At 41.7% G+C, this 14,505-nt stretch overlaps 1 protein-coding gene across 6 annotated transcripts in view; it reads right to left on the bottom strand.

The window, feature by feature from the left end:
- The window catches only part of KIF6 (kinesin family member 6), a 307,218-nt gene that overhangs the window by 43,150 nt on the left and 249,563 nt on the right, over positions 1-14,505 (bottom strand). For all 6 annotated transcript variants that reach the window (XM_030557284.1, XM_030557282.1, XM_030557281.1 and 3 more), the window contains one exon: positions 5,687-5,737. In XM_030557284.1, the coding sequence (XP_030413144.1) occupies positions 5,687-5,737 (51 nt within the window). The remainder of the gene's footprint in view (positions 1-5,686; positions 5,738-14,505) is intronic.

Below are 14,505 nucleotides of genomic sequence, written 5' to 3' on the forward strand. Positions count from 1 at the left end.
TGCTCCTTCTCTTCCCCCTGAGGCCCCACCTCTGGCCAGGCTAAAAGTCAGAGCTGGGCCATGGTAAGAGCCACCTTGGGAATCCGGGCCACTATGGGCAGCCCCGGACTCTCCACCTGCCCTGGAAAGCACACTCCAGGGGCAGGGACATAGGCTGGTGCTGCCCTCAGGCTCCTCGCCCAGGAAAGGCAGAGGGTCAGGGGCTCCCCAGAGTGGCTGGGATCCCTGGGTGGCTCTTACCATGGCGCAGCTCTGGCTTCCGACCTGACCAAGGGGTGGAGTTTCAGGGGGGAAGAGGAGGACCAGGGAGTGAGGCCACAGAGAGGAGCAGGTCCTCATGGCTCTCCCACTTCTACCAAGGTTCCAGTGCTACTGCCTTAAGAATAAATGTACTTGCTTGTACTTGCTGTATAGTAACTTAACTGTGGCAATTATGCTGTGTCCTATCTCTGAGGAAAGAAGTGAAGAAGGCCTGCATAGGAAGTCTGTCTTTTGCTGTGGAGATCACAGTATGGTCGAGGAACTGTTCAGCCTGGAAATACCCCAGTCAGACAGGAAAGAGATTAGTATCTCCTCCCAAAGAGGCAATGGCTGGGGAGCTGGAAGCTGAGAGTGGGTGTTCTTGCTGAACCACAGGGGGGAATACAGGTGTAGCTACCCTGAACTGTGATAGAAAGCACTGGGAAACCAGTGTTTTTACTAATGTAATTTGTACCAAACCTTTAAAAAAAATAAGGAAATTTACACGCAGAAAAGGTCAGGTTAGACTACAGCATTTATTTCATAGATGCTGTGCATTAACTGACATTGCTCGCTATTTATAATTGTTTCACCTGCAACGTCTTAGACTAAAAGATTATCTAATTTCACTGTAGCTTTTATAAGTCACAATGGGCTTGAATCTCCATATTACTCCAGCTTTATGTTAATGCAGCTCCAGTGGTTTTATTGACTTCCAGGGAGTTACAGCTATATAAAACCGGAGTAACATAGTGGAGAATGAAATTCTATATTTTACTGGAATTTCATCTGATAGCATCTTATGATACTACTGCCCACTGAATGACATCAGATGTACCTATGCCTTCTACAGCACAGCAAACTCAGGGGAATGCTTTTCCTTTTTCTGTAGTAATAGAAGCATACTAGTGTCCCATACTAGGTTGTGCTACCTTAGGACTGTAATCCTGTGTACGCTCATACAAAAGGACCCACATATAAGAGAGAGATCTAAAAATAGAGATTTAACATGAAACAGAGAGTGAAAAAGTAGAGCAGAGAAAGACAATAGAAAACTTGAGAGATAGAAAATACAAGAGCAAAAGGGTGGTGAAAAAAAGACAGGGAAAAAAGAGAATAGGAGGGGGGAAAGGAGTTGTCTGAGGCTAAGTTTACATTCCAGCTTATGTGGGCAAAATTTATGTCGCTCAGGGTGTGAATATTCTACCTCACTGAGTGACATGAATTACACTGACGTAAGTGTTGGTGTGCACAGCACTGTGTCAGTGGGAGAGTTTTTCCCACCGACATAGCTTATGCTGCTTGCAAAGGCAGTTTTTTATGCTGAGGAGAGAGGTGGAAAGGGAAAAAGGAAAGCAGGAAGAATGGAAGAAGAGAAAAAATATGTTAATCTGGTCATTTTGTACTTGATTCTGCTACCCTTTGTCATGTTTAGTTATACCCTACTCTTGAGTGTTCCTATTGAAAAGAATGGAATTATTTGCATGATAAAGTCCTACTGGGTATTAGTAAGGATGGTAGAATTAGGCCCTTTTGCAATTTTATGCAGTTTCTTCTTTATAGAACCAGAAGATCAGAACAATCTGATGTTCTTTGCCTCCACTGAAACTCCCCATCTGACTCTTTGAGTGCTTTGTCAATATGCAGACAATGGTGATTTAAAAGATGAGACAGCTAAGAACAATTGGCTAAGCAGGGAGGTTTCCTTCAATGAGAAATCCACATCTAAAGTGAACCTATTAGGGAAAACAGATCATCAATGTTTAAAATCCACCCAAGAGAGCTCCTTAAAGAGTTCTGATCATAAAAGTGCTTTAAGTAAAAAATAAAATAAAATAGAAGAGGCAGCTGGAAGAAGTTAACACTTGAATTCGAATTCAAGTGGTATGTATTATTTTATACAGGGATTTCTAAAAACTCTTAATGAGGCTTCCTACCAAGCAGTTCTCCTTCAAAAAGGTCTTGATGGATTTATGGTCCTCAAGAAAGATTCTAGGAGAGCTGAGACCTGCTATTCTCTGGAAGAATATATGTGGAATAAGATAAGCAGGCAAATGAGGTGCCCCAATCAACAGAATAAACATTAGGTCAAAATACACAGAATATTTAAAAGGCTCAGTGAATGAAGGAAAAAAAGTCTGGAAAATATTTTGTATGGTCCAGATTTAGTGATGATAAGCATGCAGCAATGTTCAAAACAAAAGCCAAAACACAGTGGCTGCACATTATACTGAGGAAAATTGAAGGCATAGTCACAATGCTATGTGTAGCTGGCAGAGTCGGTGCTGTGCTTTTTCCCTCGGGCCTTTAAAAGAAGTCCATACTTATCTTTTTCTATGAAAATCAGTTGAATAGTTATTTAAAAGAACATTTTCCCCATTATTTTTTATGTACAATAAGGAGCCATTAAATGTTTGAGACAAAGCCAGATGTTACAATGCACACTGGAACACACAGTTGGAGTGTACACGTTTTTTACTTCTTTGAAACACTGCATAAGGAATTCTCATTGATAGCAGTGTCATGGGTTACCTTGGAACAACTTTAAATGCAACTGTGATATAGCAGGAGAGGGTTAGAAGAGAGCCTTATTCCCTGTAAGGGGAAGAAAGTTTGCTATAGATTAATTAGAGCACCTGAAGCCAGTTAGAGCATCTGAAGCCAGTCACATGATAAAAACCCCTGCTTCAATCAGACAGTGTGGGAGATGGGGCAGAGAACAGTTTGAAGGAGTTGGAGCAGAGAGGAATTGGTGCTGGAGCAGAGAACAGTTCGAAGAGAAGCAGAGGACAGTTTGGAGAAGGGCTGCGGTGAGCTAAGAAGTCCAAGACCCTAGGTAAAGGGGCACCTGGCTTGTACAGAGGGAGGGCAGGAAGCCCTCCCACAAGCTGAAGGGCAGGAAAGGGAAGTAGCCCAGGGGAAGGAAGTGTCAGTTCAAGTGGTTTACCACTATCCTCAGGGCCCCTGGGCTTGGACCTGGAGTAGAGGGCGGGCCCAGGTCCCTCCTTCTCCACTCCCCTCCTCTATGACACGAGTGGGACAGTTAACATTCCACTGCAGAGGCAAGAACTGGTGCCCTGAACCCTCCCCAAAGAAGAGAAAGTGCGAGACCCATCAAAATAGTGCCAGCAATTTGCCACAGCAACATATTGAGTCAGATGCTCAGGTAGTTTCTACCGAAATCAATGGAGCTATATCAATGTACATCACCTGAAGATTTGACTCAGTGAATCTATTTTGATTTTTACCAGCTGAGGATCTGGTTCATTATGTCTTACACACTTGAGTAGTTTCACATGGCAGACGAGTACCAAGTATTTACTTGACAAACCAATCAGCACAATAGATTCATATTATCACCTCCTTTGGATTTCCTAGAGTTTTCTCCTCTTCTCTGTGTCTGATCTTTAAAATGTAAAATCTTTAGAGCAGGGCATGTCTTTAATTTTTATATTGTATAGATCTGAGCACAATTAAAATACGTAAAAGTCTATTTGGATTGCATTAAAGAAACAAATCAGAATTTTAGACTGATGATACCATCCTTAGCTTGAATTCCAGGCATTGACCAGGGCAAGTTGAGAGAGTGGGCCTTACTCTGGCATTTTTTAGCTTTTAATGATTCGTTCTACAGCATAGATTTTCTGGAAAAAATATTTTTGCATTTAATTTATTTTTATAAAAAGGCAAAAAAAATAGGAAAGGATATGAGGTGGAATATTGCCAACAGAGAGTACCTTATGGTATCTCAGTCACAACCCCCTGGAAAGCTGTGTCTGTTGGTTCCATGCACATGGTCCCTTATGAAAATGGACATTTAGTATGAAGTTATATAAGGAGTTACAGTCCCACTCTCCTCAGCTCTTTTTAACTTCAGCAGGCAAAGAGGGCAGAGCTCACTATCACTCCCCTTGTCACTTTGGCAGATGCACTGGTGTATTATTTTGCAAATAGTTTATTAATATTTGTCTAGCTTTATTTTAAAATATGAACAGCAGGGTAGCATTAAGTGAAACTGTATCACTGTATTAGCATATAGGTCAGTCCATCAGCTGGTTGGCTTCTGATAGGGGCCATTTGAATCTGGAAAGAAAACCAGATTCAAATGCTGTCTATCTTACAAGAGCGAGATATTAGTTATTGACCTGCACAGCCATTGCCTTAAGTATGCGGGAAAGGAGCATTTAACAAGATGCAGCACAGTCTGGCACTGGCTCTGCTCCCCATTGCAAGGAAGGATAGAGTTTCAGCTCTGGACCTCTCTCTGAATGAAGAGGCTTTGAAGGTATCACAGGCTGACTCTGGAAGTGTGGCTAAACTGATGCCCAGTCTCAAAAGAAACTGAAGGCCAGAACCAATTGAAGTTCAGATCTAAGAGGGGCCCAGAGGCACAAGGTCTAAGGACTGAGAAGGTCTGGATCTGTTTGTTCCTGCTTTAGCACCAGTAAAACTACTGGTTAATATTTTAGGAGAAATGATTTACAAGGTTTTTGCATCATTTCCCTCACCCCATATAAAGTCAGTTGCCGTGTTGGTAAAAGCTCTGGCAATGTTCATGGATGCCATGAAAATCGAATGTGTGGCCTTTACACAGTATATGAGCCAGGAGAATAATGGATTTTTCAGTTTGCTGGCAGTTCTGAAAAATAAAAATAAATTGTTTTGGGTCGAACCAAATATGAAAATTCTGCAAGAATGAAAGTCAGTTTCAGACTGAATGAAACATGTAGTTTGCCCCAAAACATTTTGTTTCCAGATGTTTTAAAATGGCTAAATTCACAAAACAGGAGGAAGTGGTAGTGCCACTGGTGTCCCTCTTACAACTTTTAGCTCAGTGGTTGGGGCACTCATCCAGGGTGTGGAAGACCCAGGTTGAACCCACATCACTCTCCTTCCAGGTGAGTGCCCCAACAACAATAGGCTATTCTTAGGTGGGTCTCTCTCCGTCTCGTCTGTTGAAACTGTTCCACTTTTTGTATAAAATATTATAGAAGTCATTGAGCAAGAGACAAAGCGAGAATACTCTACAGCTACTTGGTTAGGGCATTCACTTAGGATATGGGATACTCAAGTTCCTGCTCCACAGCCCAAGTGAGTGCCCTATTTGGCCAAAAGTTATGACAGGGCACCACCGCCACTACTATTTCCTCCTCTTATTTTGTGAATCAAATCCCCTTGCCATTTTTAATTTTTTTTTTAGTTTTGGGTTTACTAAAGCTGCTTTTTTGGAAAATATTCATCTGAAAATTTTTGCCCAGTTCTACACAATATGAAAAAGAGCATCAATTATTGCAGAAAATTCATAATCCAAAAACTAAAAAAAACCCATAATGTTTTGTTTAGCCTCAGTTGCATGTATTATGTTCACATTCCGTATAAACACTGGGAAGTGCCCTCTCTTCCCAATGCACTATTTATTACTCATACAAGAATATTCTGCTCTTACCTAGAGCTGCCCTTTGCATGTGCCGCTGAGTTATCTCTCCTTTCAGATGGTCTGTAAAAGAAACAAAGTGCAAATGGTTAAAGAGCTTTCAAAATCTCAGAGATTAATGAAGTCATACTTGCCTCTCACCATTTGAAATTTCCCACGAGGTCAGCCAAATTACATTGCTCCACAGGATAGGAGGTGCCCCGCCTACCCTTCCCCGACTTATCTACTGTAGCTAAACTGGAGCCGGTATATTTCGATCCCATATATCTTAAAACGTAACTTTGTTCAATGAGAAACACAGGAACTTAAGCTATCTTCTGTCAATGATGTCAAGCACTGTCACAGAGTAATGGTCTCCTGCTACTAAATACAAGAGAAGACCTAAGAAGGCAGATAGAGAATTCCAAGTATTCACCCAAACATTCTTAAAGATGCTAGAGATGGAAAAGAGCTCTTAGGTCAGTCCATCTCTCTGCCAGTGCAGAACTGGTTCTTCATTGGTTTTCTCATGTTTTGTTTGGACCAAGTTTAAATGTCCCATTAATAATTAATAATTTTAATTAATAATTGGAAATATACCTATCTCCTAGAACTGGAAGGGACCCTGAAAGGTCATTGAGTCCAGCCCCCTGCCTTCACTAGCAGGACCAAGTACTGATTTTTGCCCCCTCAAGGATTGAACTCACAACCCTGGGTTTAGCAGGCTATCCCTCCCCACCATGTGATAAAATTTCCATAACTTCCACCCCTTGATACATTGCACTATCAAGATGTCACATATTCACAGTTAGAGTTTTCCCTTTCTTAATTTCGTTATCTCATTACCCCTAACTATGTTCCCATGCCCTATACGATTCCCCTTCACAATTTTGTTATCAAGTGCCCTTTCATCCTATGACACTGGTTTAGTGCAACAGTTATTTCAAACCATAACTAGATTGCTGGATGAATAACCATTATTCATTGATAAAAGTTTAACCAATGAAAAAAATGCAACTTCAGCCAGTATGTGTGTTTTGAGAACAGGAGGGATTTTCTGTTTTCCCAAGATTGCAAATTAAAACAATTTCTAGGCAGAGATTTGAACATGTACTTTACTGAGCTGTACCTCTGGATACTGGGAAAAGTAAAATGCAAACCTGAGGATGGATTTAGCTTTTTCATGCTGACCATAATGTCTAGTATGAGTGCATCTATGTCAAGATAAAATTTATCTTTAAAATTTAAAAGCAATTCTTTGTAAATGTGCACATATATGCTATGCTAATCACTGCAAATTAAGCCATTAGAGATGTCATGTGTATAAGAGGAGTTTTTTAGAGAAGGAGGAAAACCTAAAACATCAAAGATCTTTAGCACCAGGTAGCTCCATTGCCTGGGAATCAGTCAACCATAAGAAGTTAAATGTCTCAGAGTTACCATAATAATTCTTAAGTATTTAATAGTCTTATTACAGTATGTACCATATGCAATATTTTAGATTATAATAGCCAAACTATAACATATATTCTGTGGGTATGTCACAGGGTGTGACTGCAGCTCGTGTAGACATAGCCAAGCTAGCTTTAATCTAGCTAGTTTGGATACCAAAACAGTGAAGCCATGGCAGCACGGGTTTCAGAGTGGACTGCACTAACCTCCTAGAACACTGGGTAATTACTCAGGTGGCCATGCTGGAGTCCATGCTGCCACAGCTTCACTGCTCTGAGACCCAAGCTAACTAAATCAAAGCTAGTGTGTATGTCTTCACAAACTGCAATCATGGGTGTGGTTGCAGTGTAGACATACTCTATATGTTTCTTGGGATTTCAAATACATCTTCCCATCCCTTGTGTGAACAAGACAGAACATGAAGTCAGACTCCTACGTTGTTGTACAGTGTAAAGCTTTACTTTTTTCAGTGTTTTCTAACCAGACTATAACCAGAAAGGTTATCAATCCACAAGGAACCAACGTGTGATGATTCTAGGGAAGGGAGTAGTTAAAAAAAGATATTTTAACATTTATTTAGAAAGGAAGAATGGTAGCTAGAAGCACTCCACTCCCATCATCAACTGATCACAATGATAAAAGTTTGTAGTACATTTGTTGTATAATACGTAATGGATACTTTGAATAAGTTTTAAAGATGCTAATAACACTTTTGAACTAAGCATCAAATTTTGAAATTTTTGTTGAAAAATACAAATTACTGACTTGTCCCAGAGCTGAACAGAAAGGAATGTTTATGTTAATTGGGTTTGGTCTACATTTAATAGTTTTACTGGTATAACTATGTTGGTAATAGTTTTTTTTTCACTGAAATACATATAAGTATAGCTAGGACTTTTACTGGTATTAACATGACTTAGACAAGGTCAACATTACAAACTTCTGCCTGGATAGCTATTTCAGTGAGGGGTGTGATGTGGGTATGATTTGTGACTGGCAGATTTGCACCAGCAAAAGCCCATAGTGTAGACACATTTATCCCTGCAAAACTGAGCATTTGTTGGTATAGTTTGTTTCACTCAGGAGGGGTCTGGAAAGTGCATTTTTGCTCGCGTAGGCACATCCACACAAGGAGGCTTTGCCAGTATATTATACCAGTATAGCTACACAGGAAAAGCCTTTCAAGAGTAGACCTGGTCTTCTACTAATATAGATATTCCCCTTCTCATATGGGAATAACTATATTAATATAAAGCACCTTTATAACTGCATTCACACTGAAGAGGTTGTACCACATTAACTGTACTGGTAAAGATAAAGCAGAACAACTCTCCAGGGTAGATAAGCCCTCAGGCAATTAGTAGCACTTGGGACAGATTGTCTGTTTCTTGTGAGCCCAAAACTCCACATGAAGCCACTGGGGAAAGGAGAGCCCACACCGTGATGTTCGGTGCCAATGGAAGTTTTCAGTACACAAGGGATATAGGATTGGTCCCTTTTTTGCAAGTGTCTTTCCAAATTTCACAAGGGCTCTAGGCTCTTCCTGTACTAAATACTCTTCTTAAAATTACCAGACAAATATAGATCTTTGAGTATTGAGAAGCAGATTAATTGAAAGAAATGCAAAAACCACCAAAACAACCCTCCCCCCCGAAACCCAAACCCTCAATCAAATAAGATGCTATTTTCAGTACTGATTTAACTAGAGAGAGCAGATCACAGTGAACTGGTTGTTATGGATAAAGATTCAGTTAAATGATTGTTCAAGACAAAGGTCTTTTGTGCTTTGAAATCCGTAAAATACAACTCCATTGGAGACACTTCTCAATGAAATGTAATTAAACAAATAATTGCTTTTAAAAATTAATTTTTACTGTTTTGAATATTTAACTACTCATATGTTCTGTACTGTGTCCCATTGATCACACTGTTCTGAGCCAGGCAGTACATATACAACAATTTATAATACGATCTGACTAACGTGTTATAACGTGATTAACTCAAAGCAATGCCTTAAATCCAAATGTTTCTGGAAGCCAACTGTGGATGTGTATAGATTTAATTGCCGTCCTGATGTAATCTGAAGAGCCTAGGGTGACCAGATAGTGAGTGTGAAAAATCAAAATGGGGCAGGGGGTAATAGGCATCTATGTAAGACAAAGCCCTGAATATTGGGACTATCCCTATAAAATCGGGACATCTGGTCACCCTAGAAGAGCCCTATGTATTCCTTTCTCAAGGGTAACTCATAGATTAGGAATGATAATTCCATTGTCACAACATGAACAAGGTCTTCTAAAACTATCTGAATATACTGCTCATCAGCAAAAATAAAAAGTCCTGCTGATAATGGGAATTAAAGAGGAAACAAACTCCCATGTCTGATTTGTGGTTTTAGCACGGTAATGACTCTCTGACTTCGCTGAAAACAGACTGGAGAGATTCAAACTGCTGTGCACTACCTTAAAGAGCCACAAAGGGAGGTCAATTTAAAAAGTGAAACAAACAAGCAAGCAAATCAATGAAGAAGAGATCAAACTGGCAGAAGACAGCCTGAAATCAATACAAATAAATGCAAGTACAAGACATCAGAGAATGGGTTTTTGAATTGCAGCCAAGGGGCTCAATTCTTAGAGTCTTGAGTTTACTTTCAGCACTGCTGGTCGAGGATGGTACAGGGCTTGAGGTGGATTTAAACCACCTTGCTGCGTCACCAATCTTGAGTTGGCCACAACAGCCAAGAGATGTGATTTCCAGCGCAAATAGATGCACATGTGCTAACTTTGCTGAAGCTAATGCCTAAAACTAGCAGTGCAGTCACAGCTGCATTGGCAGCAGCTCAGGCTAGCTGCCCGAGTACAATCCCTCCCAACCCCCTGGATATTTACTCCGGTGGCTAGCCCAAGCCTCCACTGTCACACTGCTATTTTTAGCATGCTAGCATGATAGGGTGACCATATTTCCCAAAGGAAAAACGGGACATCGTGTGGGGCTGGGCCAAGCCCCTCCTCTCTAGGGCTAGTGCCAGTGCCGCCTCCCTACCCCCCAGGGGCTGGCCCCAGCTTCCCACCACCACAGGGCTGGCCCCAGCTGCTGGCCCCCCGCTCATGGCTGTCAGTGGTCATTCGAACTCTGCTGGGCTCCCGCCTCAAGGCTGTCACTGGTCATCTGTGCCCTGCTGCCCCCCCCACCCGCTCGAGGCTATCACCACTCATGGGTCACTCAAACCCTGCCAGGCCCCCACTCAAGGTTGTTGCTGGTCACTCGAACCCTGTTTGACCCCCATTTGAGGCTGTTGCTGGTTGCTCAAACCCTGCCAGACCCCCACACACTGGAACCCTTCCTTATACCCCTTCCAGACCAGCCTCCCACCTGCACAAGGCTGGCATCTCCCCTTGCATCTCCCTCTCCCCGCATGTTCCTCCACACAACACCCCACTTTTTTGACACCCTATAGCACAAGAAGAGCGAGTGTATGCATAAGTCTATCTAAACTGAGAATTACACATCACAGCTGCTGTGTAGGCAAACCCTAACTTAGAGCAGCCTTAGAGTTGCTCCTAGTTATTCTGGCTCTTGTGCCAGCCAAGAATCTGGCAGAGTGCCATATGCTTTGCCTCACTCCCTCCCAACCTTAGTACACTCCTTGTCCACCTCTGACATGACCCCTACATGGAGGTCTGGGGTGAGGTGGTGCAGTGATGTCTACATCGACTTCAAAACACACAATGATTCCTCTGTTAAGGGGAATCTTTTGCTACTTCTTTATGGCAGCTTTCTAGCAACACAGAGCAGGGTGGAACAGCAGCCAAGGACTGAGCCCAAGATCTTTAATTATAAATATTGTTATATAAGTCCTTGCATTTTTCCTGTTTATCCATGTCCTGGAGTTCGACAGACCCAGAGACAGGTGTTTAAAAGACTATCAGGGATTAACAATGCAGGAGCAGGATGCATAGTTTATATGCACTCGGACATGCCAGTTTGAAGATTAGATTTTCTAACCAATAAAAAAGAGGCACAGTTTGGGGAATGAAACTGGGGAAAGAAACTCTTGCCACCACTTTATTATTGTATTACTTGTATTAAAGTAGTACCCAGAGACCCCAATCGGTTGAGGCCTATGCTGTGCCAAGCACTGTAGAACACCTATTCCTTAACTTACTGTATCTTTTCGTTTAGTTAAACATGAGCTACCAAATTCATCTCTTTCTGTCCCAGCCTGCTTATTTCACTTTTTCTGGTGCCAAAAGCACCCATCTTGGCCTCCTGCTTCTTTTTTCCACCTGGCAGTGTTCCCTCCCACCTTGACTGTCATAATCATCAAGGCAAATCCCAAAGAGATGCAGACTCCTTCCAGATCAAGCACCACATGGATTGATCTCTAGCTAGGTCCTTAAGGTGGTCTGTCTGGTTATTCTGTCTATGTCCAATACGCGTGATCTTATCACACCACTGTAGCTTTTGGCAATCACTTGACATTTAATAGCATTCTTTGGTAAACAGGCATAATATGTTGGTCTTTCATCCTAATAATATGTCAATACCAAGAAAGCTTCCAAAACTGATACAGTTCTGATTGGGAATGGTTGGTGGGTTTGGCTACGGACATTATTATTGCTGATTTTGTCCTGCCATTAATATGGAATAGCTGACAAAGATGGCAAGCTGGTAAGAATTGAAAATTTCCATCTACTGTTCTTCAGCCTTCCTCAAGACTCACATTTCACTCCCATTCAATAAAGTTGGCATAACCTTGGTGTGATGTTGCACCCCATAATGCTTTATAGCAATATGCTTGTAAGTGTAAATATGACATAACTGGAATATGTTTTATGCTAGATATGCCATGTAACATATCTTTGCAAAGGTTATGTTCTTCTGCATGTATTCATCCTATTCGTATGCATGTATCATTTTTATAACTGAGGTTATGAGTGTTGGCTCTATGCTTGTATTTAAAGTGTTTGCTGTAGAAAGCACCTAAGGCAGATTTGGTCAACACAGTGTGAAGGGGTTATTCACATAATTGGGAGTACTTGGCTAACAAACAACCTTGATAGACGCCAATCCACATCTGTGCTTTCCTTGGAACATCCTGTAGAAAACTGAGTCATGCATGGACATGTGACTTGCCCATGTGACCCCAAAACTCCATTTTGTAGCTGGATTCTACACAGGGGGAGAAAGGGGTTTCCACCCACAAGAGAGAGACTATATCTGCCCCTGGGAAAACCCCATCCATTTTGTCTTCAGCTGGCACAAAAGATAGTCTCTGCACCCCAACGAGATGCCTGAAAGAAACTGGAACAAAGGACAGAAACTACAGAGCTATGAGCGATTGTTGGACCCACACTAGAAGGAAGTCAAGTCTGTAAAAGAGGCTTATTGGAACATCTCTGAGGGTGGGATTTACCAGCATTTAATTTTCACTGTATTAGGCTTAGACTTGCATGTTTTATTTTATTTTGCTTGGTAATTTACTTTGTTCTGTCTCTTATTACTTGAAACCACTTAAATCCTACTTTTTGTATTTAATAAAATCACTTTTTACTCATTAATTAACCCAGAGTGTGTATTAATACCTGGGGAGGATGAACAGCTGTGCATGTCTCTCTATCAGTGTTATAGAGGGTGAACAATATATGAGTTTATGGATTTATCTGGGGTTGGATCCCATTGGGAGTTGGGTATCTGAGTGCTGGAGACAGGAGCACTTCTTAAGCTGTTTTCAGTTAAGCCTGCAGCTTGTGGGGGACATGGTTCAGACCTGGGTCTGTGTTTGTAGCAGGCTAGTGTGTCTCGCACAGCCAGGCTGGGCACTGAAGTCCCAAGCTGCCAGGGAAAACAGGCTTAGAGGTAGTCTCAGCACATCAGGTGGCAGTCCCAAGTGGGTTTCTGTGATCCAACCCATCACACTTGGTTCTTTAGATTCAGAGCCTCATAGCAAGCTATTTTCTCAAAAAGCTATCTCCAGGTAAAGAGCTGGTTGGCAGTGGAATGAGCAGGTCTAAAGCCACGCTAAGTATCCAGCCTTTACCACAAAGTGCATCGCTGATTCAAGTCATTTACATGGAATCAAAGGCTTTCCCTGAGACTGGCATCAGTACAATACCTCTACAGTTGTTACACACAGTGTTATTGCCCTTTCTGAAGACAGGCAGAACACCACCCTTCTTCCAGTCATCAGGGATGACATTAGTGTGCTAGATAGTCTGGAACAGCCTATCCAGCCATGGTACTACAGTACTCTCACCTCTCTGCAGCAACTCAGGGGTGATATTACAACCTCCTGGTGCCTTCCTGGACTTCAGTTTAGGGATTGCAATCCAGATCTCTTGTTGGTTGTAGGAAGGTGGCTCTCTCTGAACTTCCAGCCCCACTTCAAGCAGAAAAGGGGCAAGAGGCAGTGGACAATTGAGGAGTGTCTTCAAATGACCTTCTAATTGATACAACTGATCTTGCAGACTCTGCCATCCTGATTCTGTACTGGACAAGCTGGTGCTACCTTTCGCCACACATCCTGAACAGTTGCATAGAGGCTGCAGAGATCATGCCTGGTGGCAGGCTGTTTGAAACTGGGTTGCCAAAATTTCATTTGTTTCCCTCTCATTTGGCCTGAGCACAGGGCTGTGCTAAATGTTCAACTCTAGCTGCAAAAGAGTTCAAAATCAATCTGGGTTTAAATATGACCTGTCATTGCCAACCAGGTGTGATTTGTTAAAACATGTTTTGTGTTGGTGAATCATCCATCAAGGTTTTGGGTGAACTTTCCTACTGTTTCTTGGTTTCAGTATATGTTCTCAGGTTGCCTTTTACTGTTGAATGTAGAGTCTGAACCATATCTGCCAGGAAAATCACACAGGGTAAGTCACAGGGTATTTTCCAATATGGCCAAAAGTCAAACTACAGTTTCAGCAAACCCACAAAATCATCTAAAACTAAACCTTGCCTATGGATTTACAACATTTGAGCATAAGAAAGGCTGGTTTGTTCAAACTCAATCCTTTTCAAAAGTCAGGGCCTGAGAATGGTGGGTGTATTTGATTTTCAGACATTCAAAACTTTACGAATCTTTTCGAATTATTTTCAAAGGGTTCAAACTGTTCCAGCCATAGTTGTGGTAACACTTGCTTTGCTCTCTCCTTTCCATCACGGTAGTAGAAAAGGACACTTAATTAGGGCAGGTCCCCTAATGGTCTGATTTGATCTTCATTTCTGTAATAATAATGATAGCATCCTCTTCATTTTCCTAGGAGACACAGGAGTTTTCATTCTCTTCTATGGCTCATTGAAAGCAAGAGGAAGAGTGGAATTCGTTTGGTTCCAGGGACCCAAAACAGTATGTGACTTCTCAAATAGCAAAAGTTTAACTTATCTCCAACCAGGAGAAAATTTTG

Source organism: Gopherus evgoodei, chromosome 3, assembly GCF_007399415.2.
Source record: "Gopherus evgoodei ecotype Sinaloan lineage chromosome 3, rGopEvg1_v1.p, whole genome shotgun sequence".
In the NCBI taxonomy this organism is placed as follows: Eukaryota; Metazoa; Chordata; order Testudines; family Testudinidae; genus Gopherus; species Gopherus evgoodei.